The sequence below is a fragment of the Petaurus breviceps genome, unplaced genomic scaffold, assembly GCF_028583685.1.
Source record: "Petaurus breviceps papuanus isolate PSGF00001 unplaced genomic scaffold, PetGlider_PUasm1.0 90925, whole genome shotgun sequence".
In the NCBI taxonomy this organism is placed as follows: domain Eukaryota; kingdom Metazoa; phylum Chordata; class Mammalia; order Diprotodontia; family Petauridae; genus Petaurus; species Petaurus breviceps.
In genome coordinates this window covers 11664269-11687107 of record NW_027187380.1, presented here as the reverse complement: position 1 = coordinate 11687107, position 22839 = coordinate 11664269, and the positions used below count along the sequence as shown (strand labels likewise).

The 22839-nt window shown below is 44.7% G+C and overlaps 1 protein-coding gene across 6 annotated transcripts in view; it reads right to left on the bottom strand.

The window, feature by feature from the left end:
- Positions 1-22839, bottom strand: part of EXOC7 (exocyst complex component 7) — a 30824-nt gene that overhangs the window by 3460 nt on the left and 4525 nt on the right. Inside the window, exons 3-17 of one of the 6 annotated variants that reach the window (XM_069076326.1) lie at positions 20733-20917; positions 20378-20483; positions 17336-17558; positions 16943-17110; positions 13565-13657; positions 12561-12629; positions 11259-11404; positions 10791-10943; positions 6519-6617; positions 6012-6074; positions 5355-5421; positions 3715-3780; positions 3253-3373; positions 2811-2906; positions 1867-1930 (exon numbers count right to left, since the gene is read on the bottom strand). In XM_069076326.1, coding sequence (XP_068932427.1) covers positions 1867-1930; positions 2811-2906; positions 3253-3373; positions 3715-3780; positions 5355-5421; positions 6012-6074; positions 6519-6617; positions 10791-10943; positions 11259-11404; positions 12561-12629; positions 13565-13657; positions 16943-17110; positions 17336-17558; positions 20378-20483; positions 20733-20917 — 1719 coding nt within the window. The remainder of the gene's footprint in view (positions 1-1866; positions 1931-2810; positions 2907-3252; positions 3374-3714; positions 3781-5354; positions 5422-6011; positions 6075-6518; positions 6618-10790; positions 10944-11258; positions 11405-12560; positions 12630-13564; positions 13658-16942; positions 17111-17335; positions 17559-20377; positions 20484-20732; positions 20918-22839) is intronic. The other 5 variants (XM_069076321.1, XM_069076322.1, XM_069076323.1 and 2 more) reach the window with 5 other exon arrangements.

The window sequence follows — 22839 nt, the reverse complement described above, 5'->3', positions numbered from 1 at the left end:
GATGGAAGGGAGGGCAGGCTGGGGGGGAGGGAAGTTGGAAGCACCCAGTTTTGAAAAGGGACAGGATCAAAGTAGAGAATAGAACAGGTGGGAGGTGGGATAGGAGGGAGGGAAATATAGTCAGTCTTTTACAATATATCTACTATGTTATTGTTTTCCATTAGCCGCACATGTACAACCTATACTGAGCTGCTTGTCTCCCCAGTGGGGGTGGGTGGCAGGGGGGGAAGTGAATGAATCTGGAATTCAAAGTTTTAAAATCAAATATTCAAATATATATATATATATGTGTGTGTGTGTGTGTGTGTGTATATATATATATACTATTATTAATACCATCTTACATGTAATTAAGAAATAAGATATACAGGCACTGAGGCATAGAGATCCACTGGAAAAGTCGAAACAGGTATGGGAGAAAATATGGGAGAGAGCAGATTGGAGGTGGGGATATCCTGTGGGACTGCTGTTTTGGAGGGATGGGTGGGGGAAAAATGGGGAGAAAATTTGTAACTTAAAATCTGGCAGAAACAAATGATGTAAATCAGAAGTTAATAAAGCATTGAAAAAAAAACATTGGGGATCACATTATTTTATTCTCAGGAGCAAACAAAGAGAGCTGGTGCCCTTTAAAATGCATTAATCTTTGCATCAAACATCTCTGATAAGGGTCTGATATTCAAAATACATACAGCACTAACACAAATATATGAGACCAGGAGTCTTTCCCCTTGGGTAAGTAGTAAAGCAATACACACAATCCTCAAAAGAATAGTTGCAAATGATTAGCCTAGGAAAGGTTGGTCCAAATCAGTAATAAGAAATACAAATCAAAATTACTAAAGTTTTGCTTCATCCCCAGCAAAATGGCAAAGCTTACAAAAGATAGGAATAGTCAGTGTTGGAGGGGTTGTGGACATGGGCATACATAGAGCTATAAATCAGTATAACCATTCTGGAGTTTGGAATTATACTAAGAAAGTCACTAAAATGTCCACCTTGGAAGTCCAATTGCTAGGCAGAGCCCCAGGAAAGTCAAATAAATCCAATATATACTTAAATACTTAAAGCAGCATTTTTTTGTAGTAGCAAAGAATGGAAAACAAAGTAGATGCTCATCAACTGGGGAATAAAGGACCAAATTGTGTTCCATAAATACAATGGAATATTATTGCACTGTAAGCAATGACAAACATGATGAATAGAGGGAAGTGTGTACTGGTGCAGAGTGAGATGAGCAAGAATACCATCTACACAAGGACCTTGACAATGTAAGTGGGAAGAGCAAGAGAAACCAAACCAAGTAAAATGATCAAGGTGACAAGTGGCCTAGAAGAGGTGGGGAACCACAAGGATGGACTATTGTGTGCATAGTTAGGCGTTGCTTTTTCCCCCCTCTTTTTTTTTTTTTTACTATTACAAACAATGGTTCTCTGGGCAGGGAAGCTGGGAAGGTGTATTTGTAAATGAAAGTGATTTGAAAGGCATGCAATCAAAAGATAGCAATAATAAAATTTAAAAGAAACAAAAATAAATGAAAATGTACTAATCTGGGTTAAACAGACCTTAGGCATCTCTTAATGTACCACAAACGTGAGTCAAATAAGGGTTGGTATAATTCCTCTATTCAGTGGCCACACCTAGGGCTGCATTGGTCACTAAGGCTGCTTCTAGGTACTCCCAGAATTCTCTCTGGGAGAAAAAGTCCAGCATGACCAGACAGCTGCAATCACATGCCCATTTTACTCTCAAGCTTGGGGAGTGGGGATAAAAAAAAATCCTTCTTTCTAAGTTTCTGCAGCAAGACAAGTTGTTTTATCAGCTAAACCTACCCCCTGACCTGCATATACTTCCTGTCCTACTTACCTTAACTCCTGGTTGGAATACAGGTAAGTTCTTTTCAGAAATGTAGTCAGTTACCTTTAGCCAGCTGCCAAGACAAAAGAGCAGGAATGTAAGAGCAAGAGAAGGGTATGGGGAAACATACTCATTTTTTCCTCTAAACCAGATGTGTGTGGGGAGAGGTAAGGGTGTGGGTGGACAGGAAGGAGAATGGTCTCTTTTCATTCTTTCTTTTCTTTAATCTCGGTTCAAACAAAATAAAAAAGCAATTTTGGGGGTTATTTTCCCTTTGGAATTATAAGGAACAAGGAACACAAAATGCTCAACAAATACTACAGAATATAATTTTAAATTACAGCCAATTAAAGTACAGAAATACACAAGATGGGAGAGAGGAGAAAGAGAAAAAGGAAAGGGAAAAAGAGACTTATAGAAAAAGGTGAAAGGAGGAGAGAGAATTAGGGAAGAGAATGAGACAGAGGCTCAGAAGATTCTATGATCCACTCTTTCCCATCTCTCCCATTCTGTGTGTATATTTCTCTACCTTAATTATCTGTGTACTGTATATTAACTCTAACATGAACTGTATATGAGTAAACTTTGCTGCACTTCGTTAGTCACTTGGCCTATAAATTATCCCAGCCCTCTAAAATTCTAATTAGTTGATTTATTTCTGTTTACTGAACGACTTCAACTACTCTTATTTTTAAATATAGTCCATTTGGCTACAGAGGGAAAATGATCCTTGACGTTTCAGCATCAGTGGTCAAGCATCACCCCCAAAGTAGGATGAAATCAAGCAATGAGTCAGGTGGGGCTGAGAGGCCCCATTCCTCAGTGGCTGTAGTTTTCCCACATGCTACCCTGGAATAAAAACGGAATAGGGAGCATAAAGAGTCATGGGAGAGGACAGAACAGAACAGGGGGAAGGGGTGGAGTAGGGAGTGGGAGGACCTAACTTATCTGACCTGCGCTGGTAGGTCTGGATCTGCTGTTCAATGTGATCTCTGTATGAACGCTCAGCTGTCTTCTGGGTCACTGCCACCAGGTGGATGAGTTCAGACCTTTGGAGCAAAGTGGGAAAGGGGCAGCTTCAGCAGCTGCCCTGTGAAGCCTTGTCACAATAGCCAGGGAGGAATCTTTTATTCTCTTTTTGCCAGGCAGAAAGAGCTAGTCAGCCTTGGGGACCCAGTTCAGAATTTAAAGGAAAAAGCCTTCAATACAGGCAGCTCTGTCCAGTAAATACCTCATAATTCTCACTTGTATATATGGTAAAGAAGGCTTCAAAAATATTTAAAGGAGAAGAAAAAACACAGGAATATAAGAGGCTGGAGGGACCAGACCTGAGAGCATGAAGAAGGACAGAGGCATGTGAGTGATGCCTGGAGGTGGTGGTGGTGACACACTTACTTCTCCAGGGACTTGAGGATGTAGTTGTAGTTATTGTGCAGGAAAATGGCCCTCAGAGCTGGGTCTTCATATACCTTGGACTTGCTGAGCAGATTTAGCTGGAGGTTGCCGAGAACTTTACCTGCACAGAAAGGGATGGAGTCAAGCTTGGGGAGCCTGTCTAGCAGCAAGTCAGGGACCCACAAACCAAAGTCCCACCCATGATTACATGGCAGGATCAGAGACTACCATGGCCCCCCTCCCTATCACATCTCAGGCCTTGCTATAGTGAATGTCATGACCCTGGGACTTGAGGCTTCAGGATCTATCTGGCTTCCTTTAGGCCTCGGAATCAGAAGTTAAGGTGCAACCCTCTTTAGAGGGGCTGTAGGAACAGGTGAAGAGTATACAAGGGAAGGCTTAGAGGCCTGTGAGGCCAAGAGCCCAGGAGCCGGCAGGAACTGAGTCAGACAGAACACTCACAGATATAGGTGCTTAGTAGTCGCTTGCTGAATTCAGAGTTATAGCTGGTGGCAGAGGAGCTTGTCTCTGTAAAAAGAAAAGCCTTGGACAAGTTGTCTGGCTTGCCAAACAATGGACCTGCCAGTTTGCAAGGGCCAGGGAAGAACTTCAAAGGAAGGAAGGGAGACATCAAGCTGGTTCAACTCTCCCCTGCTAAGCCGGGCCCTTCATCAGGGATGGTGGGGAAAAGAAATGAGCCCCAGGAACAGGTAAGTTAAGACCACCAGAGAATATGGAAAGTGTAAATGCTGGCAGAGCAGGGATAGGAAAAAAACTTCTGACCACATCCCCTTCACTGGGCAAAGTAGGTAAGACCCACTCATCCTTGATCCCAATGGGAAAATCTAGGAACAGGTTCCTTCCTGCCTCCCCACTGTGCCTTTCTCACAACCTGTCTTCATCCAACCCTTCTTGCAGATATAAAGTCCAAGGGACAGAAGGAGAGTGGGGGTAGGAAGTGGTGAGGCCACTGGCAAAGTGGGTGCAGTTACTGGGCAAGGGAAAGACAGCAAGGTTGCTGTCAGGATGAGTTCCAACCCAACCAACTGAAAGAAGGAACCAATGTCTAGAACTTCCCCTGAAGACACTAGGAGCCTCCCTCTCCAACTTCCACCCAAAACCTCAATAACCATCCCAAATTTTGTCCTGTTGATCAATTCAGAACTCCAACTGCCCTACAGGGAGGAGAAGGGATGAGGAACCAGATCCCCACTGCTTACCTCGGGGGTCTAAGGGAATATTGTATGTGTCCCCAAGGACTACGGAGTTAGAGGCAGAGCAGACAGAAAAGGGAGGCAAAGGAGAAAAGAGAGAGAACAGAAAGATGCAAAGTGCAAAAAAATAGGTTAGAAACAGCGATCGCATTCAGAAGCAAGCAGACATTCATTACCCCAAGAAAGCCTGAGCACACACAGGTCAGAATGTGCTCTCTGTAACCCAGGGAATAAAATGGAACGTTGCATACCTCCACTCCCTGAAGAGGGAGAATAGGGAGACACCTGGGGGCCACACTGACTGGGCTCTGATGACCCCCAAAGCTCACCCACCACCCCTGCCTCCCAAGCCCTGGGCCTATCATGACAGATCTTTAGCCTGGTTCTGACTTGGAGGACCTGGAAATAGATGCTGAGGAAGCCCAACTCCTTAGGCACTGAAAAGGCAAACTGTCTGAAGCTGTTAAGCAGAACAGGTGGACAAGACAGAGTAAAGAGTAAGGAGAAGAGGTGGAAAAACATGGAGGCAGATGGGACCATATGAAACCCTCCTGGAGACATGTGATTGTTATTGCTAAAAGCCAAGAAAGTTAAAGAAGTGTCAGGACAGAATGTCAGAGTGGTGTCAGGACAGGACACTCAGTCACATCTCTCCATCCACCATCTTCCAGGCTCTTCTGGCTTCCCAATCCCCATCAGAATTGCTTGACTGGGCCTCTCAGAATTTTTCATGTTATGTGGCTATACAGGAAACAACCCCCTGCCCTTTCCCTCAGCCCAGAGCTGCCTAGAGATGAAAGCTTTCTGGTGGACAGAGCTTGAGGCCAAGAGTGCCCAGAGGGAGGTGTGACCAGCAGGAAGGCTGTGGATGAGGAGTGAGAATGGTACCTTGTGAGGCCAGCATGGCACCAGCTGTTTCCTGGAAATCCAGAAGCTGCTGAAGGAAGAGGATGGCCTAAGTGGAGAGAATGAATTAAAAAGTAAGAGTTGGATTGATAGGGTTCAAAATTGCAACTGGCTATCTACTCCATCCCCCTAGGCTGAGGAGGAGGGCAGTTACTGCTCCTGTCACAATACTAACCAAGATGAGTATTGGCATAAGCCTGCAAAGCCCAAGGCCCCTCCTCCCTTGAGAAAGGCATAGGCTGCAGAGATTTAAATGATGTACTCTGGCTTGCCATGCAAAGGGATACTGTTCATTTAAGGGCTGTAAGAACTACAGCTGCCCATCCCCAACCCTGCCCAATATTCAAGAGGCACAAAGGCAGGATCCTCCAAGCCAAATGCTCAGGATGCTGTAGGATTAGACTCAGCCTTGATGTGTTTTTTTTTTTTTGCTTTTTGGAGTGGGGAGGGCAGGGCAGCTGGGGTTAAGTGACTTGCTCAAGGTCATACGGCTAGTAAGTGTTAAGTATCTGAGGCCATATTTGAATTCAGGTCCACCTGACTTCAGGGTTGGTGCTCTCTTCACTTCGTCACCTAGCCACAGTACGTTTCTCATAGTCCATTCATTCCCAACCACAAGGGTTATCCCGCAGCACCTACATTGCTTGTGAGCTCGTGCACCGTGCCATCCTTGGGCATGTTGTACTCCTTGTCTGGGTCATTCTGTGGAAAGAAGAATTCCATCACGAAGTTAAAAGAGTGACTGACAACGCTTTGGACTATTTCCCATAGTGGTTTTCTACTCTCCTCCTGCTCCCTGGAGACCCTGCTGGCAGACAGCTACTGAGCCCACAGGAGCTGGGAAAATCTACCCCAATTCCTTGAGCTGGGGCCCTGAAGCCACAACAAGGAAAAAGGGCAGGGAAATATTAGACAAGCACTTCCTAGCCACAAAAGGGATCTGGAAGCCAGTCCTAAGAAAAAAAGGAAAGCATGTGGTGGTATATTCCAAACTGGCAGCACAGAACCCCATCTGCCTTTTAATTCTGTAACCCTATCTCTCCCTGAATTTTGAACTCAGCTCAACTGTCTCCATACCAGGTCATTCAGATGTCCTTAGCCAATACCCCACTCACAGCTCCTGCCCTGGCCTAGAAGAAAAGGTACCTTGATGTTATCAGCAAAGTCCTCCAGGGCCTTGGCACCAATGGTCTCCATGGAGGTGATGAGTCCTGGCAGCTTGTTCTTGGTGCTGGCAGCTGTGCCCTAAGGGGAAACTGTGGACAATCAGGAAGAGCCCATTGCCCTTCAGCAGCTGAGCATGACTTCTTCCCACCAGGAAGTTCTCTGGAGGTGACTCCCAGCTCCACCCTCACTCCCTGTGGGTTGGCTTGGCATATGCACTTTCCCTTTCTGCCCTGACAATAGGCTACCTGCTCCCACCTGCCAAGGGACATGCAGAAGATGAATGTGGGCTTGTCCCTAGCTGGAAAGCTAAACAGTGGAATGGAGAATGGGAAAAGGTTAGCATAGTAGAACAGCAAGAATGCTAGATTTAGAATCAGAAGACCTGGGTTCAAATTCCAGATCTGTCACTCAAGTAGTGGTAACTTGGTAACTTGGTAAGTGGTAACTTGGACAAGGTAACCACTCTGAGCTTCAAATTCCTCATCTGTAAAATGGGGTAGTAAAACTTTTGTTACTTGCCTTTAGAGAGCTGCTGGGAGGATCAAATGACAATACCTACAAGATGCTTTTTTTTTTTTTGCTAGTTTGTGATTTTCTTTTTTTGTTTCCAAATGCTTTATTAACTTCTGATTTACATCATTCATTTCCCCCAGATTTTGAGTTAAATTTTCTTCCCGTTTTTCCCCTACCCACTGCCCCAAAATAGCAGTCCCACAGGATATCCCCTCCTCCAATCTGCTCTCTCCCATACCCCTTTCGACTTTTCCAGTGGATCTCTGTGCCCCAGTGCCTGTATATCTCATTTCCCAATTACATGTGAAATAGTATTAATAATAGTATATATATATATATATACATATATATATTTGAGTATTTTATTTTAAGACTTTGAATTCCACATTCATTCCCTTCCTCCCTTGTCTCCCACCCTTACTGGGAAGATTAGCAGTTCAGTATAGGTTGTACATGTGTGGCTGATGCAAAACATTAACATAGTAGGTATATTGTCAAAGACTGACTACATTTCCCTCCCTCCTATCCCACCTCCCACTTGTTCTATTCTCTACTTTGATCCCATCCCTTCTCGAAAGTGGGTGCTCCCAACTTTCCTCCCCCCCAGCTTGCCCTCCCCTCCATCATCCCCCCTCTCATCCCCTTCCCCCTCTACTCTCCTGGAGGGTGAGATACCCTATTTAGTGTGTATTTCATTCCCTCCTCAAGCCAGATTCAATGGGAATAAGGTTGACCCATTCCCTTTTGCCTTCCTATTCTTCCCCTCCATTGTAACCATTTCCCCTTGCTTCTTCTATATGAGATAATTTACCCCATTCTGTCTCTCCCCATCTCCTCTCATTATATTCTTCTCTCACCTCTTAATTTCACCTTTTAAGAATCATCCCTTCCTGTTAAATTGGTCCTGTGCCCTCTATCTATGTATACCTGTAAACATATATACACACATACACATATGTATTCGTATGCCCATATACTCTCATATATAGACATATATATTTCTATTCCCTTCAACTACTGAGAAAAGTTTCATCAGTTACAATTATTGTTTTTCCATGAAGGAATATTAATAGTTCAACTTTGCAAAGTTCCTTATGATTTCTTTTCTGTTTACCTTCTCATGCTTCTCTTGCTTCTTGTATCTGAATGCCAAATTTTCTATTCAACTCTGGTTTTTTCAGCAAGAATGCTTGAAAGTCCTGTATTCCACTGAATGACCATATTTTCCCCTGAAACATGACACTCAGTTTTGCTAGGTAGGTGACTCTTGGTTTTAATCCCAGCTCCTTGGACCTCCGGAATATCATATTCCAAGCCCTTCGATCCCTCAGCTGCCACATCCTGGGTTATCCTGAATGTGTTTCAACAATATTCAAATTGTTTCTTCCTGGCTGCTTATAATATTCTCTCCTTAATCTGGGAATTCCGGAACCTGGCTATAATATTCCTAGGAGTTTTCTTTTTGGGATCTTTTTCAGGAGGTGATCAGTGGATTCTTTCAATCTCTATTTTGCCCTCTGGTTCTAAAACATCAGGGCAGTTTTCTTTGAGAACTTTCTGGAGGATGATTTCTACGTTCTTACTTTGGTCATGGCTTTCAGGTAGTCCAATAATTTTAAAATTGTCTCTTCTGGATCTATTTTCCAGGTCAGTGTTTTTTCCAATGAGGTCTTTCACATTGCCTTCTATTCTTTCATTTGTTTGGATCTGTTTAATAGCATCTTGATTTCTCATAAAGTCATTAGCTTCCATTTGCTCCAATCTTATTCTGAAGGAATGATTCTCCTCATTGAGCTTTTGAGCTTCTTTTTCCATCTGGCAAATTCGACTTTTTAAGGCATTCTTCTCCTCATTGCCTTTTTGAGCCTCTTTTGCCATTTGAGTCAGTCTATTTTTTAAGGTGTTATTTTCCTCAGTCAGGCTGTTGACTCTCATTTCACAATTTTCTTGCATTGTTCTCATTTCTCTTCCCAATTTTTCCTCCACTTCTCTTATCTGCTTCTTAAGGTCCTCTATGGCCTGTAACCAGCTTGTATTTTCCTTTGAAGCTTTTGGTGCAGGAGTTCTGACTTCACTATCTTCCTCCTGTTCCATGCGTTGCTCCTTTTTGTCCCCCAAATAGGAGTCTAATGTTGGAGTCTTCTGTCTATTTTGTTTCCTTTGCCTGGTCATGTTGCCCCTCAGTCACTTGACCCATGGGCTTTTTGCCACAGTAGGATTCTGCCCCCAGACAGGGAAGCTTTCATCCTAAACGCTGGGGTTTTCTCAGCTGCCAGAGGTATTAGTTGGGTGCCCTCTCTCAAGCCTTCACATGCTCTGGCAAGCTGGACACACATCCCAGGACCTCTACCCTAGACTGCAATCCAGATCCAAGCAGGTTAAAGCAAGAGCAATTACCCCTCAGACTGGTGCTTGGTCCCCTTACACTCTGCAGGCCAGGAGCTGAAGCTGCCAAGTGGTGCTGGCTGGCTGTGCCGGCATCTGAGTAGCTTCTTGCCCTGGGGGCAAAAGCCACGCACTCCCACTTACTGGGTCCCAAAGTCCAGTCTGCATTGACCTCTCACTTTGTCCTTCGCATCTATGTGTTGATAAATCTGGAAATGGCCACAGCTGCTGCTGATCTGGGGTACCTCCGGCCAGCGGCTAGTCAGGCCCACCCTGGGGCTAAAGCCTCAGCGTGGGGCTGGGCTCGGCTCCCAGAGCACAGCGCTGGCCGATTCCTGCTGGCCTGCCGGGCTGTCCTCAGCAGGAGGTTGGCTTCTCTGTGTCATTTTGTGGGTTCTGCAGCTCCAAAGTTTGTTTAGAGTCCCCTTTTACATGGATTGGGGAAGGTGGAAGCCAGAGCCCAGCGGAGGTCCTGCTTCTATTCCGCCATCTTAACTCTATAAGATGCTTTTAAAAAAAATAAATCTCCAAGTTCTAACTGCTATAACAAACGTTTATTAGGTGTCTTTGTGCTAGACACTATACTAGGCTCTAGGGATACAAAGATTAAAAAGAAAAAAGTCCCTGCCCTCAAGAAGTTTCTATTCTATATGAGTGGGGAACAACACTTGCAGACCCAAGTCAATGCAAAATATATATATATACATATATAATGTAAAATAAATATAAAGTTTTTTTGTGGGGTGTGGGGATAGGAGTAGAGTGCTAACAAACAGGAAAGGTCTTGTGGCAGGGGAGGGACACATGTGACTAAAAGAAAGGATTCCAAGAGGCATCTTCTTACACCTTCCTCCCCTCCATATACTTTTTCCATCCAGTGATGATGACCCTGGCTGTTACTCAAACAGGACACTCCCTCTACTGACCTGAATGTTTTCCCTGGCTGTTGCCCATGCCTGGAAGGCTCTCCATCTCCAGGAAGGCTTCCCTGGCTCCCTTCAGGTCTCAGCTAAAGTCCCACCTTCTAAGAAGCCTTCCCCAGCCTGCCTTGATGTCTTCCCTCTGGGACGACCCCCAAAGCATACTATATCATCCTGTTTGCATACAGTTGTTTTCATGTTGCATTCCCCATTTAGCCTGTGAGCTCCTTGAGAGCAGGACTGAGTTTTTTTGCCTTTCTTTGTCTACCCAGACTAACATATAGTAGGTATTGAATATATGCTTGATGACTTGGCTTATAGATTTAAACAGGAGGTTTAAGGGAAAAGAAATATGGGGAAGGCAAAGCTGAGGCTGAGTATAACGTCCCTGTCTTCCTTGCTTTTCCCCCATAATCATCTCCTTGCCACATACCTGAAGTACTTGATCAAACTCAGGCTTGGTTTGCTTAAGGTGCCGTAGGATGGGGAAAACTGTGAGCACAGCTGAGTAGTCATGACGGATGATGGCCTTCCGGGCAACTGACACAATGTTCTCCCCCTCCATCATCAGTCCATCCAATGCATCCTAAGAGGTCAGAAGGAAGCAATTCAGCAGAGCTCACTGAAGACAGGTATCCAGATGGGAAGGAGATGATGGGTAAAATGGGAGGTGGGGCATGTCCTCTTGATGAGTGGGGCTGGGGGCCATATTTTTAAGACATGGAAAGAAAAGAACTCAATAGAGGTTTTCTAGGGGCTCAGTGATGGCTGGGGTAAAGAGAGCTATGAAAAACAATCCCATTACAAGCTTCAGAAAAATCTAGACAGGGCTCTGACTAAGCAGCCATGAAAGAGTGGTGAGCTGGGGCCCAGGGAATTTGTGTAGAAGTAAAGCTAGGACCTGGATAAGGGAGTCAAAGGTCTTTTTTTGATGATGCTCAGGGATGATATCCATCAGCAACTGGTACTCGCTCTGTGCCAACTTGACAAAGGCACTGACGCAGTGGATGTAGGCATCAATTTCCATATCCAGCATATCATCCCTCCCTGTGGGAACAGCATGACCCCTGAGCCACTGGCTTGGGGAGCAACTTCACTCCCAACCCAGTGTTCACTCTGGAGTGAGTTACCCCCCAGGCCTTCTGCCTGCTGCCCAGACCAGCAACATGGAAAGTGAGGGCAGCTTGCCCCCTATATCTGGAAAATGTGTGGGTACTGGGTGTAAGGGAACAAAAGGAAAATGGGGAGCCTTATCTCTCTCCTGTTAACTCTGACCACAGAATGAAGTGTGTATACCCAGAACATCTACACCCCTTAAAGGTGCAGGGAGGAAGAAATCCCTCAATCTCCTTTCTCAAAAAGGCAAGGCCAGGTCCTACCCAGCTGCCAAGTGCTAAGGACCATGAGCAGTCTTGGCTAGGAGGAAGCCCTAGGGTACAGTGTTGTGGCAACATTCACTACAGGAGAACTGAACACAGCTCCTTTTTCCTACTGAAGAAATGGTGTTTCCTTCCATAGGCCGATACCCTCATAGCAGTTACCAGTAGAACAAGCTTCAGGGAGAGCCCTGGCATGGGCTCATGTCCCAGCAACACTACAAGGAGGAAAGGAGACAGTGGCAAATCTATTGTCCCCAGTAGCCAAGTGACCTGGTGGCCAAAACCTGAGAAAATACATTAGCTCTGCCCTCCACCCAAATATGATGGAGAGGGAGGGATCCTTTGAAGCCAGAACCCCAAGGGAGAAGAGAAAGGGTCCTAATAGCAGCAGCCAGCAAAAGTATTCTCACAGGCAAGAACAACAACAAAGCTAGCCTGGGAGAAGCCACGGGAACTCAGAGCTGGGAGAGGGAGGAGGAAGTCCATGGGATTCAGGGTTGGGGCTGCTGCCAGAGCCAAGGGGCTATGATAAGGTGGAAAGCAGCTGTCAACCCGCTCTGTTCCTGCTGCCCAGCTTCCCTGTATCTCTGGCTTCTTCTCCATCTCCATCCCTGGTCACTGAGAGGTGTCTTTCCACTCTCCTGAGGCAGCGGTACCTCATCAGGAGGGTGGCAAACAAGAACTACAGCCAAAGAGAGAGGATAATAAGGAGGATAGTGGCCATCAAAAGCCAAGGGGTCCAGCCGAGATGTTGGCCCCAAAGTGGGAGATACTGCAAAGGAAGCTGTTGGCAGCTGGTTATGGGGTTATGCCACAGTACTCACCGGCCAGTGGCCCATGCTTGTCGTTCAGGGCCTCGGACAGATGCTTAACTCGGAAATCATGCTCGTGACCTAGCGAGATGTTGGCCACACAAACACAAGCAGCGGTTTATCCAGGGGACTGAATGAGCTGTCTCTTAGGGGTGGGAACCCCTCAGTCTCCAGCAGAGCAACACTTGATGGGGGGATGGGGAATAGGGAGACTTGGGAGAAGGCTCTGAGCCCCTCCTATGTCTCAAATTGCCATTGGAACAGCCTTTTCAAGCCTGACCAGCAGTGCCCCATGGAATCCCCTCTAACAGTTACATCTTTCCCATTTCACTCCTAGCCTGGAGGCTGAGAAGAAAAATCCAAGCATGAGAACAAAGGGGATTAGAGAAGCTGGGGGCTTTCTGACACCTCTGGGTCTAAGGGAGCTTCTTCATCTCTACCTCCCAACCCCTTTAGAAACAGAGTGAGATAAAACTTCTCCACCATTCAATAATGTTGCTGCTAGTTTGAACAGGCATAAAAGCCTTCTTGGTGCCACCATGGCAGAGGTACCCCCACTTTTGGGACACAGTCAGTTCTGCTAAGAGTAGCAAATCAGGTGAAGTGGGGAGAGAAGCCCTGTCCAGTGATCTGGTCATATCCATCTTCGTTTACCATTCACTTCCCAAAGGGGGCTGGGGTAGTTTAGTCCTGCATTGTCAATGTGAATGCGAAAGGGCTGCTCCACTGGCACAGAACTTTTTCTGGAGTTCAAACAGAAGGAAACAGGAACAGACAAGTAGGGAAGGGGCAAGGTGTCCTCCGGGAGGGCAGAGCTGCCGTCAGCCAGACAGGGCTAGACTAAGTGTCAGGAAAAATGCCACCATGCCAGCTGAAGCCAGTGTAATGCCAATACATTGCAATTCCCACCCATGTTCCCCAGGGCCCCAGAATGGTCGGAGGCTCTGCCCTACCAAATGAATAGGATACACAGTCAAGGAGTGGGTGGAAAGGAGACGGAAATACAGGGTGATTACCTTCCAGAGGAATGAGGTTAGAACCCCCCTTTTTCCCATCTAGACCATGCTGAGAATACTGTTTCAGAAGGTTCTGAGCCTTACGAATCGTCCCTGTCACCAGAGTCACACAGAGAGGAGACAAGAAGACCTAGGAAATGAGTGAGAGAAAACAGCAGCAGCCCTCCACCAGTCCCAAAGGCCCACAACACCCAGCTTGACAACAGTAAGCATGCCCAGAGTGATCCCTGCCACTTCCCAGGGTGGCACCTATAGCTTAGGGGTGTGAGATAAGGGAAAAGAAGCACTCTGCCCCAAAGTCAAGTAACTGAAATCTTAGAAGCAGATATTACTTGAAGTGTTCCTTGAGCCCAGATCCTCCTGAAACTGAGTAAATCTTAGGAAGTAGAGCAGGTGAGGGAGAGAATCTGGGCAGAGCCCCATCATGAGAGGCAGCGAACAAGATGCCACTCATTGTGTGGCACTTTAACCATAACAGGCATGGTGTCTGGAAAAGAATTAATACCAAGGAGTCTGTCCTCCTGCCTGCCCACAGTAGAGAGTCTGTATGCTGGATCTCCCAGAGGAGGCCCTCCTGAAGATCTTGGAGTAGGCTCTACTAGAAGCCAGCAGACACACTGCTTAATCCCCACAATCTAGAGAGGGTTCTGTGAGCATGCTCAGTGCTAGTCTTCAAGATTCAAACAGAAAAAGAGAAGCAGAATCTAGGAGTTAGTAACAAGGGTCCAAGCAACCTTGGGAGATGAAAGCCCAAGGTTGAAGGAAGAAAGGCCCAAAGGCCAATCTAAGACTGGCCATGGGTCTCCCTGGAGCAATAGGTCATTGTAACCGCCCAAGGAACTTGGAAAAACCTGGAAGCCAACAGAGGACCAAACAGAAGCCACAACATGGAAGTGGAGAAAGGACTGAGAAGTGGGGTAAACATTCTTGGCATGGGAGGAAAAAAAACACAACAGTTAGTGTCAGGTTAAAATAACACAAACAATATCATGAAGCCAGCAGTTTCCTGGGTCAGACATTGCTGTGTGAACAAGACACTCCAAAAAGAAAACTTTGGAAAAGTCAAATAAAATGTTTAAATGAACAAAGCAAACTGATTAACAAAACGTGTATATGAGTAGGCGGGAAAGGAAAAAGGCTCAACTTTTATTTCTTCTATATTTCTCTTCTTTCTCCCCGCCAACCCTGACACCCTCTACTCTGGAATAAAAATGTGCTCTGCAGCAGGCTCCTAGGTACTGGCCACTCCCCAATTTAGGGAGGTTTTAAACAGCTCAGTTCTTCCTTGAATCTCAGCAACATACTGAGTTATTAAAAGATGAACTCTGCTGCCTATGCTCAGCATCTCTTGCCCTTGCCCCGTCCTTCTCCCATACAAACAGCCATGTCAGAATCTAGTCCAGCACCCAGGAGCAAAACAACCAACTGGGAAATTAACTGATACATTAGCGTGGACCAGGAAACTAGGACCTCATTAGAGCATCTGCCAAGTCTATCAGGGCTATGAGAACAGTGGGCCAGTTCCTTGTTCCAGCTCTTCTTAAAGCCAGGCACAGTTAGTTCCACAAGTGATGGTGTCAGTGATCTCTCTCATGACCACCCTAGTTCCCCTCCTCAGAGTTTAGAACAAAAGATCCTCTGCAACCCTGGTATTCAGTAGCTGAGATGCCACTTGAAGCTGGCTCTTGGGTGTTATTTGGAGTTTCTCTTCTCATGCTTACAAGCCAAGAGCATGTTATACTCTCACTCTGGCAAAGGGGTCAGGTCACTACTTCCTGAGAGAGTCTGTCTCCAAGAAGGATGGAGAACTGTCCACAATCAGCAAAATCAAGGTTTTAAGGGGCTGACAAAGAATGTGAGAGCAAAATATGGGGGGGAGGGGGGGTGGGGAGTAGACAGGTAGAGGACACTAGTGTCAAAGGACTGAGATTCCATATCCCCCAACTAATCTTTGTGGGAAAAAGAATGGAGATGTGACGTCTACATGAGACACTTGGTTCAATGCTGTCAGAGACATGGCTGCAACACTACATCAGTACGCTATTTTACTGTTTGTAGCAGGCACCCTGAGGGGGTTGGCCTGGGACAGTTATATGGGAGGGAGGGAGGGAGGGAAGCAAGGACCTGCAGGCTTGAAGTACCAAGCTGCAGCTTTCTAACTCTTCAGGTTAGCTCCAGGGCACAGATTCTGTATACTGCCATGAATCAGTTTACTTAGTTCAGACCCAACAGTATGATACTGTAGAACTCTGGAAAACAAGAGTAAGTGGACTTCTCTCTCTCAAGTGTGAGAACTCAGTTCCTCACACTCAGTATGTGGGTAAGGCTAAAGATAAGGAATGAGACTGAAGGCTGGGCTGAAGCTTTGGGCCAACCAACAAACCCTACAGCACACAAAGCTATTGTGAGGGTAGCATTTTATAAAACTTAAAGTACTATATAAATGGGAGGTATTGCCATCACTCCAAAATCCATTGCCATAGGAATGGTAAGAGGGAGTCTTTGGGATTGCTGGGGGGCAATTTGACCTTCTGGAGTAGTTAGTAGGGGCAGGAAAATACAGAAATCTGGCTCCTTGGGCTCTGATGGCACAGAAGACTCCTCCTTCTGAAATATCCCAGTCCCACCATGGGCCATGTGTTAACAGCTTCTCATTCAAGGAAGAGCTTCCTGTGTCAGAAATGACAAGGTCTGGCAAGCTGTGACTGACATATGGAAGCACTGATTCCCTGGAATGTAGACTGCTTGGGACACAGGGATAAGGAGAAAAGGGAGAAAAAAAAAACCAAAGAGTAAACTCATCACCCAAGATACTAGCAACTCCATGTGCTAGTCCTTGCCCTAACTATCTTCCCCTAGCATACCTCAGGACACAGCACTAACATTGTAATGAAACCCAAAGGTTAAACCTCCTTCCTCCCCAAGGGGCACTCAGTATGCTCCATTCCCAAGAGCATATCCAGAGAGAACTGCCCAGCTTCAAAAATGAAAACACCCCTAAAAACATCAAGCAGATGATGGGTGAGGGAGAACCAGGAAGATGGCCCAATAAACTAATGTTCTGCTCTCTTCAGAGTTCCTAGGACTCCCTGGATTCCCAGAGATCTTCTGACTTCTACTCTGAAGAAGTCTTATGTAAGACCAAGTACTTCTGTGGGAGGGAAGGGGTGGCTCTCATCCTTTTGATCCTTCTTAGGTGAAAAGACACCTGCTTTTCTCCTCAGGTAGCTAGGAGCCACCACAAGGACAATCTCCCTAGGGCTGTCTAGCAGCTAAGTCACCTCTACTAGCCAGCACCATTCCAGAAGGAATTCAAATCCTGGTACAGTAGGGAAGTTGAGGCCTTGTCCTGTTAGATGAGTCACAATAGGGGCTCACCTGGCCGTTTGACCGGTTTTTTGGTGGGTGTGTCTTTCCTCTTATTGGGAATAGCAGGGGAGTAGGGAACACCAGAAGAGGAGTTGCTTTTCCGAAAGTGCTCTTTCAGGCCCTTGATTGAGCGGTCCAGCTGACTGGAACGGATCTGATAGTAAACATTCATGAAATCTGAGGAGAGACAGAGCAAACGGAGGCATGGTGTTTAGGGACCCTGCTAAGGGCTTTTTCAAACAGCATCTGTTTGTCTTCATGGCCAGATGGTCAAATCTCTCAAGGCAAGCCTGCTGCCATCTGCTTCACAGCGCGAGTGCAGAGTCCAGTGACTTCAGCCCCCAAAACAGAAATCTCTGCAGCATCTAGAATCTATATGCAGGTCTAGACTGGCTCTCTCACCTTGGTTCCTGCCATATTCTACCAGCCAGCGGGAAATCCGAATCACATCATGGAGCACATTCTCTGAGAGGTGATCCAGGGTCATGTCATCCTGAGCCTCCATGTCGTCTTCCCCACTGATCAGATCCAGAATGAGCACAGGGGAGACGACCTTACTGTGCCGAGTCATCAAACTTCGGAACTCGGACTCGAGGGACTCTTTTCCACGCTCAAAAAGGAACTTCTACAGGAAAGAGAATGTTTAATCTCCTACCAGTAAAGCCAGTTAACCTCGCTTCTGCAATGAGGCCTTCACACAGGCCATTTGTATTCCTTCCCCACCACCCTGCAAAGCTAAGTCTTTCCCCCTCTTCTCACATTCACTGCAGAAAGTTTCAGACTGACTCCAATATGTCCACATCCAACCTGCCCAGATGACTCTGCCCTCAGTTTGAATTCACATATTCCCGCCAGACACAGCAGGGACTCAATAATGTTCTCACTTGCTGGTGCTAATTTATATTTACCACTATGTTGTTTTATTAATATTCTTACAAATGGATATATACTGTTTTCTGGGAAGCCCCTTGGGGGTAAAGGACCAAATCTGCTGTTTTGGGGGGTGCTTCTCCTATTCCTCCACCAACACTACGACTGCAATTCCTGAGTATCAGTACTGACAAAGTCCTAAAAGACCTAGAGGAAGCTCCTCTTGACCAGCAGAGTCAAACTCAAATAATAATGGGATCTTGTGGCCATGTATTACTTAGAAAAACTACATATCAGCATTATCTATTTTCTATAGTAATTTAAAAAATTTTGCTAAACATTTCTCAATTATGTTTTAATCTGAGTTTTGTTTTTTTGGGGGGACAAGTTTGACACAGCTCTGCTCTACCACATGCACAAAGACTTTACAAAAGGATGAAAAGACTCTAGGTTCAGAGCCAGAAAGACCCCAGAGATTCATGGCTAGAACTGGGAGGGGGGAATGGAGTGTCTGTGGACTTGGATAAGAAAAAAATTTACATTTTAATTTTTATTAACGTCTTACTAAAATTTAGCAATTCCTCCAATTATAAACGGCAACAAAACACTATGAGAAGGGGTCTTCTAGGTTTCATCAGATTAGAAGGGTTATGACACCCCAAAAAATTGAGAACCTTTGATCTAGCCCAAATCTCCCCTCATTTGATTAATAAACATAATGAAGTCCAGAAAAGTTAAATGACTTGACCAAAGTCACACAGACAGACAATAACAAAACCAGGATTAGAACTCAGGTCTCCTGAGTTCAAATCTATATTCTTTCAGGGACAAAAAAATCACTCAGAAGACATGGATGGGTTGTGATCTGTATCCTGGGAGAACCTACAATGATAAAACTAGGGATCTTCTGAAGGAAGCTCCACCTGCCTGACACCATCCCTATGTACAGAATTCTATAAACTATGATCAAAACATGTTCTTGACTGACATTTAAAATTTTTATTTATTTCTGCACCTGATATCCCAATTTCTCACAATGGAACTTCCTGTTTGGGAAGAGAAGATAGTTTCCTAGTCCCAGCTTCTCAGTCTATTGCATTTTTTTTTTTAGGAAAAAAAATGACATGGGGTGAGGAATTAACACTGATAAAAATATGGATATATCTAAATAGTAAAGTAGACAGCACAGCAACAGGAACAGGTTACACAGTACTGCAGTTATGGTTTTATGCAATTATGGTTTTAAGGTCTTCTCTCAACATGCTACATTCTAGCTCCTACCTTCTCTCTATGCTGGTCTGACTTTAAAATCATTCACTGTCTCACCAACAAACTCATCCTTAACAATTTCTGGGCCTTTACTCAGAATTTAGCACAGGACCTAGCATGTTGTTGGTGATCAATGAACATATGTTGAATGAATATTGACACCATTTACAAGCAGCACAGTGTAGTGGATAGATTGATGCATTTGGAGTCAGGAAGATCTGGGTTCAAGTACTGTCTTAGGCACTTAACTAGCTTTATGACTTTAAGTAAGTCATTTAGGTCTCATTTTCTTTACTTGTAAAATGAGGGGATGGACTGACAGTTATGGGAATGGGAATTTAAGATCTTCCCTGACCCTAGGCCCTTTGATAGGCTTAAGTGACTCTGAGAATCTTCCTTGATTTGAAAATATACTCTGCCCTTAAAAGGTTGAATGTGGTCACATGGAGCTTATGGCAAGAGGCTTGTTTTTCAGGAATGCCCATGCCTTGATGCTTTGTGATTGGGCAGTGGGACAAGAGAGTTGTTACATTCTCTGATCCAGAAGGCTATATATACCCTGATGTGAGGTTTTGTTTTGGGGCTCACTTTGAGAAGAGTTATGTGATTTGACCACATGAGACTCTGGGCAGCCTCCTGGCTTTGAAAACCCAGATACTGGTGCTTCCCTCTCTGGTAAATGACTAGGTATGGATGTAATGGTCAGACATTTGGAAGCCTGTCTGTTGACCTGTTTCTCTGTATTTTTTGTCTGCTTGTAACCTCTGTATTCTCTGAAGTTTGGGGTGCTGACCTTTTTACCCTGAACTAGATAAATGACATATGTTTGATTAAAGCAAGATTGTTAACCCATTTTGAGTTGCTTTCCTTTAGAAAAGCAGATCTAGGAACCTGTGTTGGCAGCCACCCTGGGTGTGCTAGGGTGCTTGCTGCTACACTGACCTTGAAGTTATTCTGTGGCCCTAAGACTCTCTGACCTTTAAGTACTGCTTTCTAAACTGCTATTTCCACTCTTTTCTACAATCTTTACTCTCTTCAAATTCATGTCCTCCAGGAAACGTTTCCAAATTAATCCCCACCTTAGTTCTAGGCCATACCAATCATTTTGCACTTGGGTATAACTTGGTACACCTAAATTAGTGATGAGTTCAAATGTTGGTAGTTATGTTGGTTCTGGATGGGAACAGCTAGGCATGGTTCACTAGACTCTCCATATCTGACCATATACCCCTCAAAAATAAGTTCTATTTCTTCTCACGTCTCTTGATCAGTGCTAGTGGACTGAGCAGAAAGAAGCCCCCTTACCACACGGTTCAGTTCTGGGCTGTCAGGGTTGTTGTCCTGAAAGTACTCTACTGCCTTCTGGATTTTGGCCATGCATCCCAAGTACTCCTCCAGTCTTCCTGTGGGGCTATAAAAGAAAGCCACCCTGGTCAGCTGGGGAGGGTAGCTGTAGACACCTCACAACACTAAGCTGTTTTGTTACTTAGGGATTCCTGTGGCAAACCAAGGAGGACTGTGCTCTTCTGGGTTTAAGAGGAAGGGGATTCAAGATGTCATGTTTGGAGAAGGGAATCAATATTGTAGATATCCCCACCACATGGAATAGATTCTCTGGTCCTAGTAAGAATAATGGTATGGAAAGCTGGGCTGGGCTCACCCTTCCCTAATGATCTTCTCTGTGTCACTGGCCACATGGTAATAGCTGATGACATGGTCTAGACAGGACAGGGTCTTCTCCACATTCTCTTGTAATCGCTGTAGGTTCTCTGTTTGCTTATGTACAGGGATGATAGAGTTCTCTAGCTTCATAAGCCGGCTCTCAAAAGATGACAGGATAGAAACCTGCAAGAAAGGGGGAAACCTGGAGCATTAAAGTGCTTTAAAGTTTATACAGCACTTTCCTCACAACCACCCCTGGAAGTTGGTAATACAAGTATTAGAAGACTGGCTTAAGTAAGACCACAGGCAATACGATAGTGATCTAGTGGAAAAAAATGCTGAATTTGCAACCATAAGATTTCTAGCTCTCTGGGACCTTGGACAAATGACCTACTTTACTTTTCCATAAAATGAGGGGTCTGGACTCAATAATCTCTAAGAACTCCTCTAACTCTAAGTCCTTTGGAGCTTTTAAGATTGACAGTTTTCCCTCCCTAATTTAAGACTTTCATTTCCTTCTACAGCCTCTGCTCCAGAAAAAGCAAGTCCAACTCCTTTATACATTCTTCATTCTCTTCAAGCACCTGCAACTGATTGCTATTCCTGGAATAACTTCTCTTCCATTCTTTAAACTCACTTTAATTTCCCCTCTTCTATGAGGCCTATTTGGATTGAATGGAAGGTTGCCCATAAAACATTTGCTCCAGATGTCATGTTAATTCTTCAAAACCCACACTCTGCTTCTATGTGAAATATGAATGTCTATCTAATATATGTATATATATATACATATACATATATATATATATGTGTGTGTGTGAAAATAAATCAAGTCAGTCAGTCAATACACATTTACTAAGTGTCTACTATGTATGTGCCAGGCACGGGGAAGACCAAGGTGAGGAAACTCCCTCTACCAACACAGATCAGCATCTTTTCTGCAATTTATAGTCTTAGAGAGTTGTTTAGAACAGGGTTTCTTAAACTTTTTCCATTTGTGACCCTATTTTGTGTTTTGGAAGCATTCCTTGGTGTGTGTGTGTGTGTGTGTGTGGCCTGAGGGTGTGTGCATGCTTTGTGTTCAGAACCAAGGCTGCAGTGAAGTTGTATGATACAACATGGGCAAGTGCTGACAGAAACACCTTGGATGCATTACTTGATTTTTTTTTTTTAAAGCAATTGGGGTTAAGTAACTTGCCCAAGGTTACACTGCCAGTTTTTTTATTTTGTGTGTGGGTGTTAAATGTCTGAGGCTGGAACTGATCCCAGGTCCTCCCGACTCCAGGGCCAGCACTCTACTCACTACACCAGCTAGCTGCCCCACTTGGTTGATTTTTAATTAATTTTTGGTTGTTTCACATTGAGAAACCCTTTACTGTTGCCAAATTTTTCGCAGCTCCATATGGAGTTGTGACCCACAGTTTAAGAAGTGCTGGTCTGGAACACTGAGAGTTGAATGAGTTTGCAATGTATCACAGGTCTTCTCAGTTTCAAGACCAGCTCTCTATTCATCACACTCCACTTCTTTTTGTTATATATGTGTATGGCTATTATAAATAACTACATACACATAGATATTCTTTCATAGCTCTGCTCCAATGCCTCATCATACTGTGGTGGGAATCAAGTCCGTTCCACTAGTGGGTTCCACTAGTTAGGACACCAAATCAATGACAAAATGCCATCTGAGAACCACTCTAGTTAAGTTTAGAGGTGCGCATCACCAAATATTTGGTTATTAGAAGAGGAATTTTTTTTTGGGCTCCAGCAACTCATGAAACTGTACTAGGGATGTAGAAGTTGTGATTTGCTCAAGTGAAGGGATTACTCACATTGATGAAAGTAAGGTTCTTCTCTTTCCCTCTTAATCTGCCTCTCCAAACTTCTCTATTTTTTTTCTCTCTCGCCTCTTAATTTTACCTTTTAAGTATCATCCCTTCCTATTAATTTGGTCCTGTGCCCTCTATCTACGTATACCTGTAAACATATATACAAACATTCACATAAGTATTCATACGTCCATACACCCTCCGATATAGACATATATATGTGTGTGTGTATATATATATATATATATATATATATATATATATATATATATATAT